Below are 27,979 nucleotides of genomic sequence, written 5' to 3'. Positions count from 1 at the left end.
GCCCCTTTCAAAGTTGTGTAAAAGTCCACGAGTCGCCTCCTCTCCCCCTTCTCCGCAGTGAGGGTTGTACAGCTGGCAATTTACAGACAAAAAGACTGAAAGGCATAATTGGCTGTTAGGTGGACCTCTTGCCCCGCAAATTGGTGCCTTTTTATTGGGAGATGAATTGGAGCAAGTTTGGGATGTTTATTTGACAGTTTTATTGCGGTTTTTAAAGTTTGCGAACTCCTGGATCAAATAAAGGCTAATTCTGGAATTAGGACCGTTATAACCCTCTTCAGGTAAGAAAGTGAAAGTGCTCTTATATGATTCCTTATTTGCAACCGCGAAATGAAATCTAACACCGAAATTTCGAGCTCGTCCAGAACTCCTCTGTGAATTTCTGTGTTTGATTTGACGAAGATAAAAATAATTGTCATGCGACTTGTCTGACCAGAAATCTAAACTAGGCCTATAGTTATTTGGAGCATACAATATGCAATTCGTAATGAAGACGGTTGAGTACCAAATAACTACGAAAATGATTCATGCTAATACAATACCAATACCCTTTGAGTTATTATTTAATGTGTCAAATGCTTGAAAAGCAATTCGAATAACTTCAGATTCTATCGAGCAGTGGCCTAAATTAACGTCCTTCCATTTATTTCTCCATAGACTAGTAAAGCGATATCATAATATGGAATGTTAGTATGTTACAATGGGGGGGGAATGTCTATCCAGTGCCAAGCAATTACCTAAACAGACTCCAGGATTTCTTTTACAGCTCTGGTGTAGGCCTACTCTAACATCTGAGTCTATGATTCTGCCCATATACTGTATGTGGTCGTACCAAATAGATCTGGTGCAGTCTAGATTTAGTGTCCATATTTGTGGTATTCCCAAATGTACAGTATTCAGCCAGACCATAAAAAGAGACTTCCAAAACTAGACTACCGGTATGTCTGTCACTGTTCTGAGGGGAAGAAAGACAATCACTATAGCATCTGCAGATGCTTATTTGAGTTGTTGGATGACTTCTCCCACAAAAAAATAATTATATATAGCCTATCTAGCTTTAAGATAATTGAGTCAGAGAGATTTCAGAAACCAGCAACCAAAGGTTTAGTGACACTCAGGGAAGTTTCACTGTGCTGCTGATGGAGTTCTTTTGAATCTACTAAAGTTTCTCAGTAAACTATGATTTCATTAAACAACTGGTCTCACTCTGCCCTGTTTATTCTCAGCATCTCTGTCAAGACAGCTTGTGTTGATCTTTGACATGTCCTGTTGATCAGGAGCACAATGGTAGGGGTGTGTGTGTGCATGCGGAGCACACACACACACACACACGTGTCAGACAAGTTTGTATTAAATATGCGTATCCTTGCCATACACTGTGAAATTGGACTCAGATGTCTCAGTGAGTCTCAGACATGTGTTGGAAAGGGTAGCTTTAGCTTGCGGTCTCTGGACAAACACACCACACTACTGTATTTGTGTCTCTAGTGGAACAACCCCCCGTTAAATGTTCCACTCTCAACCACTCCACTCAACTTATCAATAGCAGTCTTATGCACAACTCGGTATAAAGCCTACAGGAATTTATTTATGAATTTCACAGTAAAGGTGCCTGGATTGGTCAAATTATGTACATATTATCTACACTGGTTGGCCAGGATGGCTTGAATTGGCCATATGCATGAGTCATCCATGTTGCTCTTACAGTATGTCGTAATGAATGAAGTGACTTGCATGTCAGTCTCAAGACCTGATCCTTTCCCACAACATTATGAATATTACTGTGTACTTGGCTACACGCTATAACCTTTCAGACCAGTGGCGACAGTCATGTCAGTTAAAGGCAGAACAATTTTTAAATTACATAAACAATGTATTTAGTATGTTTGTGATAGCCTATATGTTGACTTGATTGTCATTTGGGGCTGATGTGTGTTTAAATGTCTACTGCTATTCCGTCCTCCATTAGAGTCAAGTAAACACTGGCCAGATGTTTTAACTTAAGCAGCTGGAGCAACTCTACACTCTTACATCCATCCCACTTCTAGGAGAAGTCACTCATCCATGTGCTCTGCATACTTTCAGCTCCTTTGTTTCATGTCATCTCAGACTTGAGCTCAAGCTTTCTGCAAGATATTTTGGACCGTGACTGAAGTGTTTATGCAATAATGTGGTGCTCCAGTTCAGGGTGTGAAAATGAAGCCAGCCAATATAGCTTGCACATCATCATGACCATGGCTCGTTAGTCCTCTTCCAGGCAATTTTTGAAGGTGTTGTTTTCCATTTTAAAGTCACAGAAATAACTGTATAGACTTATAGTATGGACATTTCTATTCATAGCAATGCTATGTTTCGGGGCACGGTGGCACAGTCGGTAGTGATGTCGCCTCACAGCTTGTTCTCTCCTCCGCGTCATCAGTGCCCATACCTGCGGCGGGGTTGGTGAAAGGGCCTTTCTGTGTGTAGTTTGCATGTTCTTCCCGTGTCCCCTAGGGTAGGTACCCTCACACAAAACATGCAGTAATCCTGGTCTCTAAACTACCTCCCCCTGGCCAGCCTGGGCGCCTGATGGAGGGGGAAGGAACTGGTCGGAATAACGTGTTCCTTCCATGCGCTACGTCTGGCCGGGGAAACTCTCCCCTGTCAGGTGAAAAGAAGCAGCTTGGACTCATGCATAGAAGGAAGCATGATGTCAAGTCTGGTACCCCCCAGGTTGGCAGAGGAATTAGATAATTGACACTGGTGAAAAAAATGGGTTGCGAAATCGTGGGATTAAAAAAAAAGCAATGCGTGCTCCATCATTTTGTAGTTATTCATGAGAAGGATAGAGAGAAATTCTACAAGAATATGTAGAAGCGTATCATATTGATGTCTAGTCGTAGCCAGTCGACAGGGACCTTATTTTTTAAATAACAGCATGGCAGAATTGTTTGGTTTGCAAGACAGTGGTCGTAGGTTTGTTAGCATTGGATTTCTCTGCTTGAGTTCTAGCCCATATATTGACTGGCTATGCGAGACTAATAGATGTCTAAAACACTGTCACAGGTGTTACATTTCCATTGTACCAGCTGCATCTCAGTTATATTTTCTCATCCTCTCTCTCCACCTTTATCTATTCTATATCCTCCTATTAACATTGAAATGGATTCAATAATTCAATTAAAATACAGATCAAAGCTTTTTTTCTCTCAGGAATGAACATGTGTTTCTAATATTTTGTACACTCAGTCTATTTAAAACACATGGAGTGTCAGGTAAACTATTGGCCCTTTACTCAACTCATAAAAGTATTGCTTATCAAAGCAAAAGCAGACTTGAATTATTCAAACAATAAAACTGACCCCGTTTTTAGAATGCATCATTTGACTTCACTTAAACCAGTCTGTTACTGACTTTCTACATTTGACCTACTCAGTTAATTGAATATTGCTATACAGTAAATGCATTGAAACATTGAAACTGTATACATCGTCTTTATTATAATAAATTTCCATGTAAACACCCAGATGATAACATACTGACATTTAAACCTTTAATCTGACTTGAATTTGAATTTCCATATCTGCAGACGCAACGATGGAGAATTCAAGACGGTGGCAACATTTAGCCATCAGCCTTTTACTTGGGTTGTGGTTTCCTTCCTGCCTCGCCCAGACCACACCCTCAGCCACCACAACCTCCCCCCAGGCCCGTACCACGGCAGCCCCTGTCGTGGCCACAACCTCCCCCCAGCCCCGTACCACCGCAGCCCCCGAGCGTCTGAAGGTCAGGATGGTTGGATATCCCCGCAAACACAACGAGGGCCGCATTGAGATTTTCTACAAAGGAGAGTGGGGTACCATCTGTGACGATGATTTCTCCCTGGCCAACGCCAACGTGCTCTGCCGCCAGATGGGTTTCGTCTCTGCCACGGGTTGGACACATAGCGCCAAATATGGAAAAGGCCAAGGTAGGAAGCAATGGCATGCATTATTTCTTCTGTGATTCGCTATTGTGATGCTATTCAATACCTTAATGTTTCTGATCTGGGAAGACATGTGTAATTAGTGCACATGGAACCTAAATCTCAATTTCCTTCATGTCTGCTATGTTTGTAACTGTATGTTAAACCAGCACTATGTAACCTTCCTTTTCTGCCCCGGATTTGAACCCGGCTTCCTGCACAAGTGCTGATTGAGCTAATAGGTTAGCTTGCTCAGGTTATAAATTTAATCTTGACCTTCAGGTCAAAAGTCATGTCAGATCCTGTGTCTAGGTGAGACATGAACATGTTATATTGTATTAAGTAACATACTCTACCATATACAGATTGGAGGAAAAGAAGTTTCATAGTGCCGCTTGAAGATCATTCGTTTCCCCAAATCAAGATCAAAATGATTGATGACAAAAGACTAAATTAATTTCGCTCCTGTGCCACCAAAATGTGGAACGCCCTACCAACAGCCATTAAGACATGTGAATCCCTTGACTCCTTCAAAACCGTACTCAAAGGGCACTTACAGATGGCTGCAATGCGAAACTGGCCCCCGTAAAGTCTGACAAATTCATAGTTTGCTGAGAACAATGTTGAGAAGCTCCTTTGTCCCTCATAATGTGAAGACCCCTTCTTTTATTACTACAAGTTATGGTAGGGAACACAAAGCATCGCTCTACTACTCAATGTTGCTGGAGAAATTCAGCTTCGCATAACCTACTGTATATTAACCTGTTAATACCGGGAAAGGATCCATTATATCATTTTTGATTTTTGCATACGAAAACGTTTGAGAACTATACTGATTTAGTAGGCATTGGTAGAATCGACCTCGGTCTTGATGCGTTAACTGTATGCCTGTGTACAGGAAAGATCTGGCTGGACAATGTGCAGTGCAATGGAGGCGAGAAGAGCATTGAGAATTGTAAATCTCGGGGCTGGGGCAACAGCGACTGTACCCATGATGAGGACGCTGGGGCGGTGTGCAAAGACGAAAGGATTCCTGGCTTTGTGGACTCCAACATCATTGATGTAAGACTCTAAAAATACTTTTCATTGAGATCATGCCATAATTTGACTGGTCTGTGTGAGCCTTCTTGACACTATAGCTAAACTCTACATGTAAGCCACAATTGCAGGGACAATGATAACGTAAACATTCTGGGTTAGTGAGGCTGAGAGCTCGTTAGAAGCCTGTAAAAAAGAAAAAGAAAATTGCTACCACTTTTCCAACACTTTACCTTGCCTACTGTAGTTTTTTTTTTTTTTTTTTAAGATATTTTTTGCGGCTTACGCCTTTATTGATTTTTTAAGGGATAGAAAGTAGGCTGACAGGAAACGGGAGAGAGATGGGGGGATGACATGCGGTAAAGGCCGTGTCGGGTCCGGGAGTCGAACCCGCGGCACACCGCGACTGGATCACCAGTCCGGTGCCCAGACCGTTACGCTATAACTCTATAGACTAGAATGGTGTACTGTAGTCAATGGAAAGGTTTTCTCGCTAACTCTTCTAGCCCCTACCTTATCCAAGAGCCTGTGATGCTGTTTTTGTTTTGTTTTTGGATGGACTATTCTGAAATGATGAGGGAAATGTAACTGCATATTCCAGTTGTCTGCTTGCCTCTTTTTGCAGTCCATGAACGAAAGGTCTGAGGTGAACAAGGTTAGACTGGGGAGCCCTTCACCATGGTTTCCTGGAAACAGCAGGAACTCAGCATTCTAACTAACTGGACAGCAGATCCATTGAACTGGCTTGAATCACTGCCTTTTGATTTGACATGGCATCCCAATCCCATGCCAAGTCACTCTGATGTGCAGTATTTCAAAAAGAAGATCCTAACAGATCCTAAGATTTCCTAACAGAAATAGCTTTCTCAAAAGCAGAGTTTTTGCTTTCTTCTTTCCGTCCATCCTGTTATGAGTCAGACTCTGTCAACTGTGGTGTCCAGACAACAATTCGGGAATGCAGCCAGCTTCTTTTCCACTTACTCAACATTGCAGTGAAAATCTGGCAAGCAGCGCCATGATCACTTTAACCATTTACAAGGTGTTAGCAAGGAGATTGGAATCCTGATTCCAAGATTATAGTGTTGGTAATGGCTATGAGTGTGACTCACATGAACCATTTACAAGACGTTAGTGAGGAGATAAGAACCCTCAATCCAATTATAGTCTGTTATGGTTATTATGACTCTGGGTGGGGAGATACAATCGTTACAGACAATGATTAGGTACTCTGTGCATCCTAGTCAAGAGGTATGCTTAACGTTAAACCTTTATTCGTTATAGCGTCTTCATAGAAGAGCTCTCCCTGCATTTGTGGCACTGCTTGTTTGTTGGCACTGCTCGTGCACATGCATATACATGCATGCATGTGCGTTTGTGTAAGTGTATAATGTCTTAAGACAAACCGTTGACTCAGGTCAAAATTCAAGGATGACAATGGATTCTGTAGCTCAGAGTCCAGTACAATGTTGGGGTTTCTTTTAATCCATCAAGTCAAATATTATTTTTGTGGATTATCAATCAATACATTTTAGCAGATTTCAACATTTCACAGCAAATGTTTTAAGATATTTGACCTGACCTCCTCAAACCTGGTTTGATTTCCAACAGGCGTTTGTTGACGAGAACAAGATAGAGGAAGTGCGTCTGCGGCCAGTGGTCGTTATGGCCAAGAAGAAGAAGCTCGTCACTGAGGGTGTGGTGGAGGTGAAGTACAAGGATGGCTGGGCTCAGATCTGCGATGTGGGATGGACACCCAAAAACAGCCGCGTGGTCTGCGGCATGATGGGGTTCCCGCACGAGAGGAAGGTCAACAAGAACTTCTACAAGTAAGTTAACCTTTCCCAGAGTTTACAGTCATGTGGAACGATGACATTTCCTTAACTTCGCTCCTGCCTGGCGAGGGGATGGAACGGTACTTTGACTAAACCACAAGCAGACTTCTCAGGATTTGTCAGATAAAGACCAGTGTTACTTACTATGGTATGGACATGATAGGGACAGGCTAAGCAGACATTCCTCACTGTCTGCCAACAGCAGCAAGGCTGTCCAGCACACGGCATCACAATACTTTTAACAGACCGGATTCTAAACAAAAAGAAGAAGATGAGCCTCTGTTTGTCCTATTTTCTTCAACTTGGGAGGATGTTTGTGTTTTTCTAGGGTCAGTGTGTTAACTGTGTGTGTGTGTGTGTGTGTGTGTGTGTGTGTGTGTGTGTGTGTGTGTGTGTGTGTGTGTGTGTGAGAGAGATGTTCTTCTGTATTTTGCGGTGGAACCATTAATTTGTTGCCTTTAGATTGCTGTTTGTGATCAGAATTTCCATTTTGCGGCTTCCCTGATAATTCTACTTCTTGTAGTTTATTGCTCTCTGGGAAGTAGTAATCAGTCAAGTTGAATGAAAAATGTGTTATTTGACATTCAATTACATGTTTGATAAATTGTATAAGCAACACAGAATAATAAACAAATATTAGTTTTCAGGGTAGAAACTTACTTAAATTTGAATTGGGTAATAAGGGACCTGGATATCGGATGGAGAGTTTCTGGCCCCCCAAACGGTTTAGGACCAATGGTATAAAACAGTCTGAATTATAACACCGGTAAGACAGAAATGACAAGCCTATTATTTAGTATTGGAAATTAGCCCCAATGGAAAAAAGCCACATCATGGAAAAATAATCACTGCTGTATAGTGTGACAGACAGTGATTCTATCAATGGGGTTCTATAACCTCTGGTTTCCTCTCCTAAATCAGCCATCCATTATGACAGCACACATCGCACATTCCAGGCCTTCCTCCAACTCGCGCACACACACACAACACACAGACACACTTCATCTCGTGCAGATGGTTCACAGTAGTATGAGGGGAAATGTGTGTTTTCTCTCAAATGTGTGCGAAGGCTCAGTCACTGAGGAACAGCGGGTTCAGGGGAGGATTGGTGGAGGGGGGGGAATGATGCTTTAATAGTTAAACTGTAAGCATCAGTACATTGTTCAGCGTTAGCTCATGTGCTGTAACATACTGTAGAATAAACCTATTCACGGCACCCCCAGTTGAATTAGGAACAAAATGTCAGTATTATTTTTACTAAGTTGACTCAATGAGTGAATGTACAGTATGAGAATTACTATTTCACCATGATATGAAAATGTTTGAGAATCACTTGCAGTTCTCTTCCCCCCTATACTACCAGGGTGAATTTATGTGCAGATTAAGAAAGATTAAGATTTGCTGAGGGGGGCTTAAACCGTTTCACAATTTATTGCTGCTCTCTAAACTTCAAATGTAGCTATACTTTTACTTGAGTGCTGACAAACCACACAAATGTAACATGCAGACAAATGTAAAACATGTCATGGTTTACATAAGTTTCTTAAGACCAACATCAATCAATTTAAAGTAGCATTCATACACAAAAAGTACTCTAATTTGGTTTTAGGGATAAAAGATTGGTTGTGGTGATTGTATCCTGTATATTGATTTGATATTTTTCCAGCCTTGCCTAAAAAACATTTTCATAATATTGTATGATGATGCTTACTGCTAGTATGTTATGTACAAAAGATAAGAAAAATTAAGGCTTGACACCCGCCCACTTCATCAGAAAGGCTCAAGAGTTGCAGTGTTAGGTGACTATTCCAGACTATAGCAAAGTTTTCACAGACACAGAGACATATTGTCAGGCCAGTGTGAAGTAGTAATGTATATAGAATATACTGTATGTTTTCTATAATTCTGTTTGCTTAGCTGTCTGCCTTCCTGCTACACCATTCATTCTAGTTTGAGACTTGACTTGAGTCACAGAGTAGAAACTGCAGTGATCATGCAGAAATCATGCAAAAGTGCTTACTTCTGATCAATTCTTCATAGTCGTTTGTTGATCAGATCCACATACTGTACCGTTGCAATTATAGGGGCAGTGAGCTGTGTGGCACGATAGCTCTTTAATGAGAATGGTTGGATAGTTCCTAATATGGCGTTTGGTTTTGGACAGCTAAAATAGTGATATAAATCATTCAAGGGATACCTTAAGCACCTATGTAATATGATTTCTGAGCACTCCAGGAATTCACTGTTCACTGAAACCCACCCTGAACCGAGAGAGAGTGAGTGTGAGAGTGTGAGAGACTGACTGACTGACTGACTGACTGACTGACTGTCTGTCTGTCTGTCTGTCTGTCTGTCTGTCTGTGTGCGTGTGTGTTATACAAGTCCATAATTTACATGTACACATCCGTATCTAATTTAGCATGTACGTCACAGTCCGTACACTGCATATGATAGCGCTGGGTTGTTTCACTATTGCAGACGTCTGAAAAAAAGAGCAGCGGAGAAGGTCACCAAACCAAATGTTCTAGTTTCAGCTGCTGGAAGGTATTATTGTAGAGGACAACCCACTGTCAGCCTGCTGACCATACTGTGTATGCTGTTAATGACGTGGGTTTCCTGTACCAGTAGTAAATAACCACGTAGCTGTGTTCTGTCTCATTGGGTAGTATTGGTGTTTGTCCAGCATGCGAATACTCAGAATAGTTTGTCTGTGAGTGTTTTTTTTGTCCAGTTATAAATTATAACTGATATGTCCAGGGATTCTGTCTGTTCTCTGGGATATGTTTGGTTTTATGCTTTATGCCCCTTTCACTTAGCGTGGTTAACCACTCCCCCTTGAAAACATTTAATTTCAGTCTTCAGAATGAAATGAAATGTATTCAAGGTGGAGTGGGAGTGGTTAACCAGGCTACCTTTCACTTCAATTTTACTCTGTGCAAATGTAACCGAATGGACTGTAAGTGTGAATGGATAAATTAACACTGAAGATTTAATTGTACATGGCACAGATTATATACACTTGTACATGGTCAGAAAGCTATCGGAAAATATTTTCTAAGACTTTAGCTAAGCATTTATACTGCACAAGCCAATGTCAATCAATCCAATTACTAAGTATAATACATAGTATTTGACTTTGGCACCAAGGTTTAACAAGGCAGATTAAATCAATTTGGTGCTCAAATTATGTGGCTCTTTTGCTAATGCTTGATGTGGCAAATGTCGTCAATCTGTGCTGTGTGAGAGTGACCGCAGTTTCATTTTCCACTCAAGTCTCATCTAATGCAACAGCTGGAAAATATATTCCTCACTATGGCATTCTATTTGGAGTAATTTAACAACCATGGTTCTTAAACTGAAATGAGTTGCAGACCCTTACTTCTGCTGAGTTTATAATTTAAAATTTTATTTTATTTCTGTATGTATCTAATACATTAGCTGATAAATTAACGGCTTTGTCACATTCTCTATGATAAGAGTGACTTAATTTAGCTTCTTTGATATATTTGTAGGTACTCAATAACCAAACTTCCAATAAACAATTTGCAGTGCTAAACATACAGTAGACAATATTTCTGCACCTTTGTGTAAACACAAATACATTTCTTATTTGGGACCTGTGTTTACAAATGTTTAAGAACCCCTGATTCATATTATACAGATTAACATGTTGTGCCTTCATTAGGTCTACATACAGTACAGGGATCTGACATCTCTGTTGACCATAATCACACGGAGGCCATTTAGCTCTTGTCATAGGGGTGTGAAGAGCGAAATGGCCACCATGCGAAAACGGTCAACGTCTTCATTCTAAACCCTAAATAAAATGCCATAAGGGAATAAAGTCAATGTGGTAACACATTGACTGGCTTGCATATAACATACAGGAGGAATTTTAAAATGTATGATGCTTACTAATCAAAATATTGGTATATAGTGTATATCATATACATTATGATGCTCTGTTGATAACTCAACTCAAGCCTATATAATTCATCCATACCATAACCATGTAACATGATTCTCAGACATGTGTTCTTGGCATTCTTAAACAAAAAAGTGTCACTTTCAGCACATTTTTGGACTATCTCTAAACACATATTTGTGCTATCTTGTAACATCCACTGTAACATATTGGTGTGAACAAAATAAAGTAATAACACACACACTCATTAATATTGTATCTCGTAACTGCTGCATTGAAAAGTAAAATCTTTATGGTGTCTAGACCCACCGAAGTGCTGAAAATGATGCATTGTTCATTATACTCAGTTTTCCATTGTCTTTGATTGTACAACACAACCATTCTCACTAAGGCAATAATGTCTGCCAGATCATCCCCTAACTGCATCTAACCACTGTTTACATTGCAGGCAGGCACCCAAAGCTAAAGCTAACTCTAAGTCTAAACAGAACGACTCAGACAAAAGGTAAACCAAGGAAGAACTACGTCATGGGTATATTCATAGGTCTGAGCAGGATCACACTTTATGCTACATGCTCACAAACAGTTGATGGTTAACTGCAATGGATGAGCCAAAGAGCTTGTTGGCAAGAAACACAAAGGCCTTCAGCCATGTCGGTCCCTCTTAATTCTTGCCATAGTCAAATGGCTGTCCTGGACATGTTGTAGACCCCGTTAGGATCATTCATCCCTTAATTTTGGCATACATATTGTTATCCAAATTTCAGGAATATTTCAAGTGAGATCAAACCCTGTTTAGTTTAGTTTATTTGTTTACAGAATCAAATATCAAAACAAATCAATAGAGATCAATAAAGTTGATGTTGTCCATTAAATCCTGCATCTGTATCGATTATTACTATACAGTAAGTAGAATATCCCTGGATATGATAGATTATGGAACTTCCTCTTACAGTAGGTACTATAATGTTATTGTTTTGATAATGTAGGTTATCTGAGCTGACACTAATTTAATAATGTGAATAATGTGGTTTGTATTGTGATAAGCTACTAAAACAAGCTCAAGGCCATTTTCAGTTTCCTTTGTAGGAGAGATGTTTGGTGTGGCTAATTCGTTCATGCAAACTCACTTAGTCGGTTGGTCATTAATTCATTGATATTTAAATGTGTCTTTATATTTGTCTTTTGTATAACTTAAAGCATTCATTCTGAGGCAGCCCAATAAAAAATATATATTTGAAAATAAAATAAAATAATTCTGTGAATTTGTATTCACTATTGTCCATCCTCTCCCCTACAGACTGTACCTACAGCGTCAGAAACATCTCTACCACGTCCACTCAGTGGCCTGTACTGGAACAGAGGTCCACCTGGCAGCCTGCCCACTGGAGTTTACCAAACCCAACACAACCACAACCTGTGATGGCGGCATGCCAGTCGTTGTTAGCTGTGTGCCAGGGCCACAGTTCACTCAAAACATCGGCTTGAAGAAAAAGATGAAGACTTCGGTAAGTAACCAATGAAATAGCTAAGGGAACTTTCAGTTAAAATAAATAAATAAATAAATCAGCAAATGCATATTAATCTGGGGCGAGTCGGAAAACTGGCGAGTTCTCCGGAGATGCTGATAGCAAATGCATGTTGTTTATCCATGTCATTTAGGGCAACGTCAGGCTAAAGGGAGGTGCCAAGCTGGGTGAGGGCCGTGTGGAGGTCCTGAAGAACAATGAGTGGGGGACAGTGTGTGATGACCGCTGGACTCTCCAGTCAGCCAGTGTGGTCTGCAGGGAGATGGGCTTTGGCAGCGCCAAGGAGGCCCTCACTGGAGCACGTCTGGGGCAAGGTCTGGAATGTTCAGTATATTTTTCACCCTGTGAACTTGAATTGCTCAACTTAGTAAATTTGCTGCTGGAGAATCAGGTGTGGATGGATCTTTGTCAAGAGCAGAACGCTCTTGACAAAGTAAAAGTGTTAAATCTACAATCCAAAATGTATTTTAATGAATAAAACATTATTTTAACCAATGTGTTAATACAATATACGTCAGTAGCACATCTACCGATTTTTGGAGATGGTCTCCCTACTCTTCCTTTGATAAATGTAGAGTAAGTGGTTACTGGTTAAAAGAAAGCAGAGTCTGAGACAGCGTGTACTTTAAAAGCACAGTTATCAGTCATCAGCCATCTATACAACGCCAGCAGTCCAATCTCACAGGTCATCTCCAGCTCAGCCCTGCTCTCAAGCAAAGGAGACATTCCAGGATTGGCATGTTTTAAGTCAAATTGGAATGCAGTGATGGACAGCCACTCTTTGTTACAAGTTTTCATGCTGTCATACTGTATGTAACACATCTTTACCACTAAGCCAAAGGCAATTGCCTATGGCTCGGGGGAGATATTAGGCTTCTTGAGGCCATCAGGCTGAAGCTGTGAGCCACTCTGCTACGTTCACCCTGCTATTGACCTCCTCCTACGGGGAAACCCGATCCGGGTCACTGTACCATTGTAACACCCATGAATCTAACCCGGGTCTCCCGTGTGGAAAGCTAACATCTTAACCACTAAGCCAAAGGCCTATGGCTATGGCTCAGGGGAGATATTAGACTTTTTGAGGCCATCAGGCTGAGGTTGTGAGCCACTCTGCTACATATTAACTACATATTAGCTACATATTAACTTGATCTTCATATTACACAGTACACACAGTGTGCATTTATTGTATTGTTGTAATACACTGAGTAGCGCAGCAGCAGTTAAAACGCCTTAACCCTAGCATCCCCATTCTGACATGCGCATGTCATAATAGGCAAACATTTGGCAAAAATAGCAGATCAAGGAAAATATATAGTATTCCCAGTGTCAAAATGTAACCAAATGGACATATTAGGGACTGCTTGACCAAAGGACTGAGGAGTTTACCATGTATAGGCCTGCACCATCTGTTTTATTCAGGTTAAGATATGGGTCATTTCATCCCAAAATGGTACAGTGTTTCATGCGGTAGCATCAAAGAGCCATCTGGCTCACAGGTCTTTAGTTTGAAGATTAAGCTGAAATATTTCTTTTATCGTCTATCTGATGTTATGTGCAGTCACACAGACCTCCATTTCAGCAGGAAGTCAAATCATTTAGTGGTTGAGAAATGTAGATTTATTCGTATGCGTTATAAAGCTGAATGAAAGTGTGTGTGTGTGTGTGTGTGTGTGTGTGTGTGTGTGTGTGTGTGTGTGTGTGTGTGACTGTGTGTGAACTTCATTACGTGTTCGTCCCATAAACATGGAGGTGTACTCAGGTACTGGACTAATTAGGTCTTGTCCATAAACAACTAGCTTTTCAGGATACTTCCCTGAAATGCGTGCATGCGTGTGTACACAGAGTCTGTGTGCTACCTCAGAGGAAGTGGACTGAGGAGGCTCATCAGTGAATCTCTTTGAGGGAGCAGCATACCTGCTGTGCCCCTCAAATGGATGTTGAATCATCAGCACCACATCTCTCTGCATTTGTACACATTTTAAGACTCTGAAACACTTCTGCACATCACTGACTCTGGAAATGTGAATTATAAGAGGAATGTGTTTATGGAATTAGGCTAAAGTATTCAGTTAGCTTTAAGTCAACAATTGAAGATTATACACTCCAATGCCAGACTGTCTAGGGATTTAAATTAGCAAGCTTCCAGTCTGCCTGCCTGCCTGTTAGTTAGGCTCTGTCTGTCTCCCTGCCATCTTCCCGTCCGTCCACGTGTCTGAATCTCCGGCGCCATTTGACCGATCCACCTGTACAAAATGCAGGGGCCCATTTTGCACAAAATTCCACAATTCAAACTTTGCACGCCGAATCCCAGTAAGCAATTGAAGAACCTCTACTCACCGTCATGGTGGTACTAGATTTTCTGCATTTTCTTCAAAACATACTTATTGCTGCTATTCCTTACAAAAAAAATCCCCCAAAGCTCATCGGTACACGTTATCTCTGGAGTTCAGATTCCATTCCAATTGGCTATGACTGCCTTCATGGGGGCCCAGGGTAGACAGCCCAGCTTGGCGGACACCTGTCCTGCGCTCCAAGGAGCACATTTTTCTAGTCTTACCCCTCAGTTCATCTGTCTGACTGCTTCTCCCCATGTGCCTCTGTCTTTCCTCCTTTCTGTTTGTCTGTATAGGAATGGGACCCATACACATGAATGAAGTCAAGTGTCTTGGGCAGGAAAAGACCATTTGGAACTGTCCGTTTAAGAACGTCACATCAGAGGACTGTAGCCATATGGAGGACGCCGGGGTCCGCTGCAACACACCTTACTTGGGACTGGAGAAGACGGTCAGAGCTTCACCTTATTCCTTAATATTCATATCACTCCACCTCGCTTACTAAATATGTTGTCATTCAATTTATGACTTTGTATTTTTGAGAAAAGAATATATATATATAATAATTGTTTATTAATTCTTTATCAATTTAGAAGGTCAAAATTAAGCAGTTTTGTAAGGTAGTGTAGATAAACCGAGGATTTGTTTTATTACTGTTTTTAGTACAATGCCGTTTAACTTTTATGAAAATATGACTGAATCGTTTTTAAATGTAGGTAACGTAAGGACTTTATTGTTTCGTGTTGTGTATATATAATGTATATGTATTTCATATCCATATTTTGTTGAACATTTTACTTCAGGAAACTGGGTTGTATTATGATGAGAGTTGAAGAGCTAACAAGTATCATTGTACAATAAGTTGTGCAATTTTACATATTCACTATCATCCTACAGTAGCCTACCTCCCAAGCAAAGCAAACTAACAGCTTCATATCACTGTTGTAGAACAAACACTGTCATTTACTAGGTTTCATGCATTGGTTGAGTCTCGATCAGGACCTATCCTATCCTATCATCCTTCTATTTTCTATTGTAAAAATGTTAACCATACATGATTATGACTGAGGCAGCATGGGTTTCATTGCAAGTCTTTGCAAACGTGTTTTTGTCCAACAGTGGTATGCCTTTAATAGACTGTTGCCACATCATAATGGGAATGTGATACAATATTATTGTTCCATACCCTCAACAGAGACACACAGATATATGTAGATTCAATGACATATAAGCATTAGTTTCTAATTTATATTTTTTTTTCTCAGCTTGTGTCACCTTTCAGATAACCTGTCTCTGTTGAGGAGAGACAATAAAATCGCAGGAATTCAAACATTTCTAACAATAACAAGCTTAAAACGGGCTTCTAGCAATGCTAGCTGTACTGCTGCCAGTAGTAGTACCCATGTGTACAGTATGTATGCTAGCTGTACTGCTGCCAGTAGTAGTACCCATGTGTACAGTATGTATGCTAGCTGTACTGCTGCCACTAGTAGTGTGTACAGTATGTATGCTAGCTGTACTGCTGCCAGTAGTAGTGTGTACAGTATGTATGCTAGCTGTACTGCTGCCAGTAGTAGTGTGTACAGTATGTATGCTAGCTGTACTGCTGCCAGTAGTAGTACCCATGTGTACAGTATGTATGCTAGCTGTACTGCTGCCACTAGTAGTGTGTACAGTATGTATGCTAGCTGTACTGCTGCCACTAGTAGTGTGTACAGTATGTATGCTAGCTGTACTGCTGCCACTAGTAGTGTGTACAGTATGTATGCTAGCTGTACTGCTGCCAGTAGTAGTGTGTACAGTATGTATGCTAGCTGTACTGCTGCCAGTAGTAGTGTGTACAGTATGTATGCTTCGCATGCTTTGTGCTTAACCCTTTTGGCTCACACAGATACGTCTCACTGGAGGACGCACGGGGTACGAGGGCCGTGTAGAAGTGTTGGAGAAAGACTCAAATGGGACCGTGGGCTGGGGTCTGATCTGTGGAGAGAGCTGGACTACCAAAGAGGCCATGGTGGCCTGCAGGCAGCTGGGCTTGGGCTATGCTAACCACGGCTTAAAAGTAGGTTATTAACCCACGCTTTGCTGCAAAAATAAAGAGCGAGATTAAGCTTAGTCATGGCCTTTTCCATCTTGAATTCAGTCTTTAAAAGCTGCTTTAATGAAATTAAGTGAAAGAATCTTCTAATTTTTCCATGTAGCCCGCAAGAATGTCCTTGTTGACTCAAGTCAAGTGGCATTCTCTTGAAGCAGGTGACCCACGACAATTTCATGAGATTGAGACTCACTTGTTTCAAGAACTTTTTTCTAACAAACTCAAATAAAGTGCATCAGAAATAAAATCGCACTTCAGTTTCTGCCATTTCTCCACTTTTCAAGAAAATACGATTTTAAGACTGAATCAAAGATTAACCGACTTGTGTAGAGTTGTCTGCCAGAGTAGTCTGGACCTTTACTGTAAGCAGGATCCCCTGTGGTTCAGGGACATTCTTTCTTGGCTGTCTGGTAGATGTTTGGCTTCCCACAAGGAAGGCCCAAATTCTAATTTAGTCTGTAAAGTCATGTAACCATATATTTGGAGTTTGTGACGCAAGTCTGGGAGAAGATTCTTATATTCTTAGTCTACTTTACCCTACTTTAGTGGTGTGCTATTTTAGTCCTCTACTTTCACCCCAGATCCAGAAAATCCACTTTCATCCTCCAACCACAGCACTCGCTATTTGGATATTTCAGTAGTTCTCCACCTTAGTTTGCTTGCCTAAATTGATACCCACGCACACACTTTGCATGTACTTTCCAAAGTTTATGTTGCCACCTCTCCATTCTCCTTACCAAGTGATATTCTAATTTTCATGACAATGATTTCATGACTGATTTCCTTACTAGCATTTCACTATAGGCAGTAGTGAAATGGTAAAAGTAGTGGAGTGATAAAAGTAGTGGAGAGGTAAAAGTAGTGGAGTGGTAAAAGTAGTAAAAGTAAAAGTAGCGTGGAGTGATAAAATTAGGCTACAACCTTGACCTCAAAGTCAAACCCACAAACAAGCGCTGACTTGACACCACTACAAAAGGGACAAAAATGTTCAAATTCCGTTCCACAACATCCAGCCTTAATATATGAAGAATCTTCAACCAGCAAATAAACCCCTACGTGAGTTTGAGTTTCAAACTTTGAGTTTCAAACTGAAGCCAAAGAGTGACTTTTTCACATTGGTTTTGAAACCATGTGACAAACTACTTTTCTAATAATAACTAACCTCACCGCTGCTTCAGTAGTACCTGCCACACTGAACTATGAAACTTAATCCAAAAACAGAAATGTGCCTGTGGCATCAAGTCATGCGATTAATAAAAACAAGGCAAGATGAAACAGCACAGACTAACATAGACTCATAACAACAAAGTCTCCAGACAGTACATGAGCCTCGCAGACAGAACAGGAAGCCCCTGTCCCTCTACTGACCTCCAGCAGGGGCCTCTGTGCAGATCCGGATAGTGGGCGGTCGGACCACGTATGAGGGCCGGGTTGAGGTTCAGGTTGGGTCCAAGTGGGGCACAGTGTGCAGTACAAACTGGACCACCAAGGAGGCCATGGTTGTGTGCAGGCAGCTAGGGCTGGGATACTCCATGCATGCCATCACTGTAAGTACATTAGGACCAATCATTCACTTCTCCATTCACGTATTTGTGAGATGCAATGATTTACAGTCAAATCAGCAATGCTAATTTAACTCAGAAGAATGAGGCTCCATCTGTACGCTCGTTTGACGTTGAAGTACTCAATAAAATATTATAATAAAAATATAATATTCTGTTAACATTTCCGCACAGCGTTTCTTCAAATGTGGAAATCTTATGTTGGACTGAAACTCTCTCAAACATACACATCTCACTGAATAATAGTAGGGGTGAAGAAAAAAAAAGAACAGCAACCGTACGCAATGACAGTTCTGTGCAGTTTAGCATGAAACATAAACGGCCCACTTAGTGAACAAGTTTAATGCCCTCTAGTAAACACATTGTGTTCTCAATGACGAGCCAAAATGACTCACACACATCTGGTTTATTTGAATGGAGAAAGAAAGAAAAGAAAACATTGAACTACTTAAAGCTGCATTTGTTAATCTCCACAGAACATCTTTCATTGGTCTTTTGTCCTTTTAAAGGAGCATTCCCTACTTACATTAGCATGTAATGGCAACAGTAGTGAAGCATATAGTGTGCGCCGGTTGGATATTGTAATGTGATTTGTGACACTGAATAACGCAGCTCCAGCTAAGTGTAACATACATGCACAGTAAATTTGTAGCTCAGGGAGTATACAAAAGGTAACCAAATAGTCCATTTGGTTTGTACACTCTGGGCTCCATTTTCGTCACTGCTAAACCCCTTATCCCTAAAATTCTTTGCCTTTTTTTTACTATTTTGAAAAACATTTTTGTTCAACTAGCCAATCTACATTGACACGTTGTGAGCTTGTAGACTGGCCATTTTAACTATTCAAAAATGTTTAGCAAAATAGTTTAAAAAAAAAGGTGTACTGAAACCGATTCAAATCTCTATAATAGATGCATTGTTTTGTTTGTTTGTTGTGTTTGTTTGTGTCTGTCTCTAAGGAAACGTGGTACTGGGACAGCAGCAATGTGACAGAGATGGTGCTGAGTGGGCTGAAATGTACTGGTATGGAGATGACTCTGAGCCACTGTCAGCGGCACAAAACAGTGAGCTGTCAGAAAGCTGCAGCCAAGTTCGCGGCTGGAGTTATCTGCTCTGAAAGTACGTGATAACTACACTAAAGGGCCGTCCAAACTAAGATCGATAACTACAACAACAGCTACTGTACAAATATGTTGTTTTGAAAAATCATTCTAATTCAAGTGGATGGTATATAATGGCATTACGGCATCAACAGTAGTGAACAATATCATTGTGATAATTTTCAGAGCAAATTGATGATATCGTTGATGTCAGGAAGACTGATATCCCATCTAAAACTTTTTAATATATATTTTATTGCGACATACAGTGCATACACTATCACACATATATACACACATATACCCTTGTACCGGTACTTGCGTAGTTATGTAAAAAATAAATAATAATACTAAATGATTATTGATTAAACAAACTATATTAGTTCTTATATCCCTACTTGCATATATCTTGTTTCCGTTGCGTGACACCACACACAACCAAGTATAAATGAGATATTAGCCTACGCTATGGTTGCACTTAGAAATCACTCTATAAAAGTCTCTACGTGTAAATAAGTAATTACTCCAACTCTGATTCTATGCACAGCTGCGTCTGACCTGGTTCTGAATGCCCCGCTGGTCCAGTCGTCCGTTTACATCGAGGACCGTCCTCTGCACATGCTTTACTGTGCCGCCGAGGAGGACTGCCTGAGCAAGTCGGCTGCCAAGGCCAATTGGCCTTATGGCCACAGACGCCTGCTCCGCTTCTCCTCTCAGATACACAACATCGGACGAGCCGACTTCAGACCCAAGGCCGGCCGTCACTCTTGGGTCTGGCACGCATGCCATGGGTAACAAGATCTTGCTTAATTAAGATCTGTTTCTTGACTTCTAAGAGTAATAATAACTAAGCGGACCAAACATCTAGAGATCGGGCTGCTCACAGCTACGTTGCGCCAGTGATCCAACTGATATGGCCATATATGGAGATCTCAATCTGTCAGTACTTGTCACTTAATATAGCCATAAAATGAGAGACAAAGACAGATCTGGAGGATAGCTGGTCTGTCCACACTCACAGTGACCCCAGGAGGAGCAGGACACCTTTTTAGAATACACCAACGTCTTCGTATTCCAGTTTTTAACCACATTTACCTTAAGTTCATGCACAGGTACCAGTGTCATATCACTAAGAATCAGTTTGCATTTCATAACATTAAGCTTACTCTCTAGAAAGGATGGTTTGATATAAATATGCCATGACAGTGCACTTCACATGTTGGAGATCCATGATAGCCCTGCTATATTAGTAGACATTTCATTCCCCATTTTCTGAGATGTTGCTTTTACTTTGGCTGCCAGTGTAAGCTGCTAGTTGTCTACATCAATCTGGAACCATAAATCTATTCAGTGCCCTGAACCCAAATCTACATTGCTGCCGGACTAGTCAGGAGATTAGGGGCTCAATCTGGTAAAGAAAACTTTCTCGTGAAAAGGAGAAGAGGAGAAATATGTAATAATTTCACAGCATAGGCTGCATTTATTACAATCTTTTTATGTGTCACTAAATGAGAATTATTGCATGTATGACCTCGCATATCTGCATTTGTTCATTTAACATACAGTACATGCATTGCATGCACACTTACACAATTATTCACTCACTCTAGATTCATATCAGGAAAGTTTGTATTGGTTCTTTTGTTTTCTTTCCTTTCCTATTGCTCTAGACGTTTGAGCTGACTTGAACTATTTTTATTACAGGCATTATCACAGCATGGATATCTTCACCCACTATGATATGCTGAACACCAACGGAAGCAAGGTGGCTGAGGGACATAAAGCTAGTTTCTGTCTGGAGGATTCAGAATGCTTTGAAGGTGATTCTGACAGACTGCTCTACTTTACCATGAGACATCCAATAAACATTCAATAAGTGCCACAAATTTTAAACAACCATGGCGACATTTATAAAATTAGCACATGTACAGTATGGATAGAATACACTTGTGCGTGTCCAACAAGGGAGGAATGTGCCCAGTTAAATTCCTTGTGTACAACACTACTATATTTGGCAAATATAACTCAATATTTACTGCTGTTTATTAACACCATGCTGAAAGCACTGTGCTGTAAAACACCATAGAACTGACATACAAAACAAGACAACAAACAAAACATTAACTTGGGACATTCATACAGTTACATTCACAATATTACATAAACCTTCACAATAAGATTCACAAACAAATACAATACTGACCACTTTGCCTGCTTGCACATGAATGGTGGGGGGGGGGGTCGACTTGGATCCTTCAGTCTTTCTTGAAAAACCTTTTTTGTTTTCACTTCTTTTCTCTATTTTACTTTACTTTGTTTCTTGTACTTAACTTAACTTTATTCTGCTTTACATCTTATAGTTCACTTTACTTCTAGTTACATTACTTCTTCTGGTCTACTTTGCTTTCTTCCTTCCAACTGCTTCTGCACAGAGCTCTCTCTCAGTGATCTGCACAGTGCACTCTCCTTCAATGTAATGAGACCTCTGCCCCCTCTCACTCACAACAGGTGAAACCAACAAGCTAGAACACAGATGCAACAAAGACACATAATTGCAAACCCACAACATATAGAACACACTTAGAGCGCCCCCTAAAGGACAAATACAGAAAAATAAACCCATGACATGGCAGCAGTAACACCCAATCACCTGGAACTCCAAGAAGGGTAAAACTAAAACAAGGAATTATGTATACCGTATTTCACCGTAGTTTGTTAATGTTGTAAAACCTACAGTAATTAGGCTACTCTTGGTGGTGTTGTGAGTTTGCCTTGTTAAATTATGGTAACCAAACTTTATTGCAGGTGTTTCTAAGCGGTACGAGTGTGCCAACTTTGGAGAGCAAGGCATCACTGTGGGCTGCTGGGATCTGTACCGTCACGACATTGATTGTCAGTGGATAGACATCACAGACATTAAGCCTGGAAACTACATTCTACAGGTGAGCAGTAGCTGAAATATAAAACAGGACTTAGGTGTTTAAACTGTTCCTCATTTTACTGGGGACCCGATGGAACCCCCACCAGCACTTTAAGCCTCTTTATATACAACATTCTGGACGGATGTGTAGAACTACAATTATGCTACTGTAAATACAAACACAAGCTCATTCTGGTACCACCACCACAGTATTTACATGGATAATATTCTTCAATCAAATTGAAATCATTCCGATTGGACATTACGACTTAACTGTATGATGGGCTTTTGTGCTTTTGTCTGTCCTGCCCTGGTCCTGCCCCTTCAGGTTGTGATAAATCCTAATTTTGAAGTGGCTGAGAGTGATTTCACCAACAACGCCATGAAATGCAACTGCAAGTATGATGGTCATCGCATATGGCTTCATAACTGCCACACTGGTAAGCAGCTAAACGCAAATGCAAGGTTGTTTCTCACTTGGGTTTGAACACAGCCTCCATCTCTGCTTGTATGAATAAATGAATGGCCCCTTTCCTTGTCATATTTGTGTGTACTACGTACTTTAGTCATCTCCCAAGGGGAACATTCAGGGTGTCAAAGCATAATAAGAAGGTTCCCTGACTATACTGTCCTTCCTCCATTGTAGGTGATGCCCTTAGTGAGGAGGCAGAGAAGAGGTTTGAGAAATACCCTGGACAGCTTAATAACCAGATATCCTAATGGCCACATCTACATCCAGGCCTGTCACACAAACAACAAAAAGTGGGGGTCATCATATGTGTAAACAAAAAGGTCTCTAGCTTGAGATGCTTGCCTATACCAATCTACATCCCCACCTATCACATCTGATGCAACTCATTTGATGTTCTGCGTTGGTAACAATTTCCATGGAAAGAGCCAATCAGCTATCACAGGTATCACAGTATTATCATCGTCATTATGGTGAAGATGTTGTATAAAAGTTTTTATACTTGTTTCAGTTGTTTTCCTATCAATACTGTCAAATGTAAGCAAGCATACGCTATTGTGTTACAGGAGAATGAAAATGATGTCATACGTGTCTTTTTGTATGACTGCTGTCTAATGTGCAGCCTTTTATTGAATGTTTTGTTCTGAGTTGTGAATGAAGTATTTTTTTAAATAACCTAATCATTTCTACTTGGGAGTATCCAGGTTTAGACAGCCCTCATCTGCACAATATTTTCTATTACATATACTACGAGACATCTGTGGCATTAATGGGAACAACCCATTGTCTTCCGATCCAGCTGTCTGAAAGTTCATACTGGGCAGTGGGCATGTGTGTGGCTTCATAGACTAGGGTTGTCCTGTGAATGAAATTAAATGTTTGTTCCCCCAACAGTCAAGGTCCAGGAAGTGAACCATCAACCATGACTTGTGAATTGACATGGACTGTACTATCTGTGACTTTGAACTTGACTTGAACTTTCTAACGAGTCTATTTGATAAATTATACATTCCTAAATTGAAAAGAAAAAATTGTATCCATTGTATACTTTTAGTATTGTGTAGGCAACTACTATAATTCATTTTAGGTAAATGGTATGAATTAGGCATGGGTGAAGGAAAATACCATATGAATTTGTTGTTTGTTATGAAATGGCGCACGATTGCTTTTTCTCCATCTACCTAAACTGTATCCCAACCTAGCAATTGGGTGAATGGACTGGATTGCTGGAGACTAGGGACTCTGATTTGAGGTCTATGGTGACTGGTGAGCTGGACTTGGGAATTGGAGATTTGACTTGGACTTTAAGTGACTGTCAGCTGTGACTTTTATGAACTCAACAGTTAACTCAACTCTGGATAAAAGAAGCCTAAAATGCACATGGCCACGCCACTCAAGAGAATGCATCCAGTGTTTCGCACAGATAGATTTTTAGTTTACCATCATGTTTATGCTGATGGTTTTGACCTAATTTGACCTCCACTCACATGTATGTATGTTTGAATGTATTTATTGACAATTGTCAAGGTGCTAAGGATAATACCCACCGAAGATGGTGTTTGCACAGTAGCATTATTGTGTAAGTAAGTTGTGTTTTGAAGACTATTTTAAACCATCTGTAGTGTACTCCCTATTATTGTTATTAACACTCCATTTGGGGAAGGAAATAAGGAATTATTGGGCAATAATAAAACATTACAAAGTAAAATGCTATATTTATGCCAAAGTAATGACACCAGTGCCACCAAATAAAACGGTCAAAGAAAGAATGGGTATGATGTGTCTAAAAGACTTGTTTAATAGGAAAGAGTTTTATATGAACTTCTGTCAAGTTACACAATGTGGCTGACGGTTTGATGAGGTCAGACCAACATAATATGGAATAAATTCTGTACTGGCCATATATGGAGCGTATCTTGAGTGTACAGGGTTTGATGAGGTCAGATCAACATATGGAATGAATTCTGTATTGGCCATATATGGAACGTGTCACAAGGCGTGACTGACAGACTGACTGATGGGAGATGCAGGTTTTCATAGTAAACTGCGGCCGTAAAAAACAAAACATAATACCTCCATAAATGTTTTATTCCTAATCCTAAACTAGAACAGCTGTTAAAGGGACATTTCACAGATGGAAGAAACTGCAGTCACTCAATGTTAATAGTATTTGTAGTAGATAACAGCACAATTTGAAATTTGCACCCAATGGACAGAAAAGAATGAAGTCTGTGTATTTCACTACGGTTTGACTGTATTGCTGAATTCCTACAATGACCATAATGCTTTGGTGCACTTCCCCTCCTGCGCAGAAGGTTGAATTCAGCCCTCAACAACTTCTGCCAGAAATATGGGGAGGGTAGGGGTGAGGCTTCCCCTCCCCTACCCCTCCCTTACTGGGCGGGGCTTTTCTTACCACTCCCCTCCATGGTGGGGCTTTTCTTGACATGAGTTGGCCGTTGTCATAATATAATCTACTAACTAGAGCCTGAAAAGCCAAGCAGCCATCTTGTAGCATGGCTCATTAGCCAATAGGTTTTTAATCCATACCTCCTGGGTTTGAATCCTGCTTATGCCACTATTTTTGGCCCAACCGCAAAAAACTTTTGCTGATAAAGTAACATTTTAGTACGAGTACGACATTATACATGGCCGGTTAAGATTGAGGCAAATGAGTCCGACATAGGTTTGTTACCTAAAAACAAGAACGGGAAAAATAGAGTGGTTTTCTCATTTTTGCCACTGTGGAAACCATGAAGAAAACTGTTTTTCTCTTTTTTTGATCTGTGTACCTCATGCAGGAAAAGAATTACCCTTCAGTACCTTGAACAAACAGGCGCTATTTTCCAATGTTTACAGACATTCAGAATAACGAAAAACAGGCCTGTGTTCTGTTTCATTTTAGGTTTAAAAATAAAATGATATTTTCTTGTTCTTTCAATTTTATTTTTAAGAGAAAAACGAATTATACTAATTTTCTACGCAGCTGCCCTGCTTTAGTCTAGTGGACTAATCCCTCAACTTAGTTAGGTTAGGTTTAGGCATAGTTTTTGTGAGGTTTAACAAACGTCACAATACTTTAAAGGTATATTCAGTGATTTCACTTAATTCAAATATCACTTCTTTTTTGTTTTGTTGTGATAATCCTCCCTACTATAGTGTGTGCTGACCATATAAGGAATACTTCAAACGTGTTTTGCAGCATGGTTTGCGTCTGTGGTTGCACAATAACTACTAGTCTTTCCACAATGTTATTCATGATAAACAAAATGGTGAAACAACGCAAACGTGTAACTACATTAAATCCATCTACTTATCAGTGGATGAGTTCCAGAAGTCTCCTTAGTGAATTGAAATCCATCGTCAATAGACACAGAAATACACATGATTTATTTTACATACCGCTTACGTGACATTAGGAAAGAAACGGGAGAGAGAAAAAAAAGAAGAATGTCCATCTCAAACCTCTCAGAAGACATTTCTGCAGAACAGAATGATGGGCGGGCCACTCTCTCTGACATCACGTTGCTATTCACTATTGTGTGATGGGTGAAATCACACAGAACTACAGAAAACCGTTCAAGACATAGTCTGATGAGGCCTGAACTGAAGCAAGGTTGTCTGTGTTTGTCCATTGTGTCTCTTCTCTTTGAAGACATACACAATTTCTCATTTCAGTACTGTCTGTTTGACAACTCTGCCCTCTTTGTCGATGGCAAAATTATAATTCTTCGGATTGTCCAGGGCCTCTTCGATGTGCTGATCCAAGTTCTCCAGGGTGATGAAGTTCTTTGCCGCCTCCTGTAATATATTTTAAAAGGTTGTACCATGGACAGATCATTAGGTTTGATGTCGACCCCGATTCTTGAGTCCTACACTACCGATTACCGATGTTTGACCAATAAAAATGCTAAATCTTTAAATCAATTTTAAATCAAAGAAACTAAATACAACATGAAAGCATACCTGCAACTGTAAGATTTCAGTTTCTTTTGCTTTGATGAAGTCTTGCAAGTCTTGTTCCCTACGAATGGCTGCTTCTTTCTTCTGGAGATCTTCTGCCCCTTTTTCCCTTTGCACCCTCTCTTGTCTAAAACACAATAAAAACAAGAGTACAGCCAGGGTAGTATGTATTATTGCAAAATGAGATAATTTGGCTGATATAGCTATTCTATATATTTGCATTGAATCTTAACCCATTTTGTGCGGGAACCCCTTTTGGTGTTAGCATCATGTTATGCTTTGGCTATTGAAAAATAGCAGATCTACAAGCTCATACTGTGGCGCGCTACGAGCTTGTAGGTCTGCTATTTTTTTTTTAATCGAAGAACCACTGACATAGAAACATAGCTTTTTCAGAAAACTGTCAGGATGTAGAAGACATTTTTTTAATCTGATCTCAGGTCAGAATCGGTTAATGCAGAAACAGCTGTGTAACAGAAAGAACTTCATTTCACCTCAATGTGAGCATGCGCTGGTTCTCTGCGTCGTTGAAGGCCATCAGTGCACGGTGCTCCTCGTCCTCCTGCCTGCCCCGTTCCTCTGCCATGGAGCCCGTCTCCACTTCATATCTCTTTCGAAGCATGTCCTCCTTAAACTCCAGACTGAGAAACACAGTATTGTAAGCATGTGGTTCTATCGTTTGCTTTAAATCATACATGCATCTCCAAAATGACCATGCAGATTAGCCGCAATTTGCAACACTAGATTTTTTTATATGAGATGAATCTAGAGTTGCAATACCATCCAGTGACTGCCGATTCATCCAAATTGCATTTGCGATCTGCTTGTATTAAACAACGTTAAACTCACCGACATTGCAGCTGTAGGGAAAACTTGAATTATCCTTTATCAAACTGCAAAGCGATTGTTTCATAAAAGTCCATTGTAGACATGTTATGAGCTACTTTCTGTCAAGAAATTCTGTGCAGATGATTGTGTCGTGTTGGAGTTTGGAAGCGCTCGTCGAAGTCACTGAATGGCCCTGGGAAACCGCCTGTTTCGAATTTACACATAATGCAGGAGGCAGCAGCACGACGAGTGCTTCCAAACGCCAACACTTTATATTTACAATTTATTGACAGAAAGTAGCTCATAACATGTCTACAGTGGATTTTTGAGTCCAAGGAACAACAATGTCCGTGTTAACCTATGTATGTGACTTAGCCCCTCTCGGAACTCCGTAAAGCTTTTCTGAAATTTGGATGTCACTTTGCGTAGCGTCTCTGTG

General features: G+C 40.4%; 2 protein-coding genes across 6 annotated transcripts; one reads left to right on the top strand and one right to left on the bottom strand.

Annotated features, from left to right (window-relative positions):
- The first annotated feature begins 29 nt into the window (after positions 1–29).
- Positions 30–23,254, top strand: loxl3b (lysyl oxidase-like 3b). Of its 5 annotated transcripts, none has more exons than XM_083791446.1 (16): positions 30–281; positions 3,569–3,949; positions 4,842–5,005; positions 6,590–6,807; positions 9,292–9,357; positions 11,187–11,243; positions 12,039–12,246; positions 12,401–12,581; positions 14,900–15,054; positions 18,090–18,245; positions 19,220–19,379; positions 19,908–20,151; positions 21,065–21,180; positions 22,166–22,302; positions 22,609–22,720; positions 22,927–23,254. In XM_083791446.1, the coding sequence occupies exons 2-16, from the start codon at positions 3,577–3,579 to the stop codon at positions 22,998–23,000; spliced, it is 2,421 nt and encodes an 806-aa protein (XP_083647572.1). In that variant the 5' UTR covers positions 30–281; positions 3,569–3,576; the 3' UTR covers positions 23,001–23,254. The 5 variants fall into 5 exon arrangements, with proteins under 5 accessions (XP_083647572.1, XP_083647571.1, XP_083647574.1 ...); XM_083791445.1 differs by lacking the exon at positions 18,090–18,245 and adding an exon at positions 16,495–16,665; XM_083791448.1 differs by lacking the exons at positions 9,292–9,357; positions 18,090–18,245 and adding an exon at positions 16,495–16,665.
- A 2,864-nt stretch (positions 23,255–26,118) lies between these two features.
- Positions 26,119–27,353, bottom strand: mrps26 (mitochondrial ribosomal protein S26). Its single transcript, XM_083792163.1, has 3 exons — positions 27,207–27,353; positions 26,716–26,839; positions 26,119–26,550 (listed from the first exon to the last, which is right to left on the bottom strand). Exons 1-3 carry the CDS (start codon positions 27,332–27,334, stop codon positions 26,419–26,421), a joined length of 384 nt encoding a protein of 127 aa, XP_083648289.1. The 5' UTR covers positions 27,335–27,353; the 3' UTR covers positions 26,119–26,418.
- Positions 27,354–27,979: the final 626 nt, after the last annotated feature.

This window comes from Protomyctophum parallelum (assembly GCF_964188405.1).
Source record: "Protomyctophum parallelum genome assembly, chromosome: 20".
Lineage (NCBI taxonomy): Eukaryota > Metazoa > Chordata > Actinopteri > Myctophiformes > Myctophidae > Protomyctophum > Protomyctophum parallelum.
The sequence above is the reverse complement of the archived record's forward strand: the minus strand, read 5'-3'. Positions and strand labels throughout refer to the sequence as shown.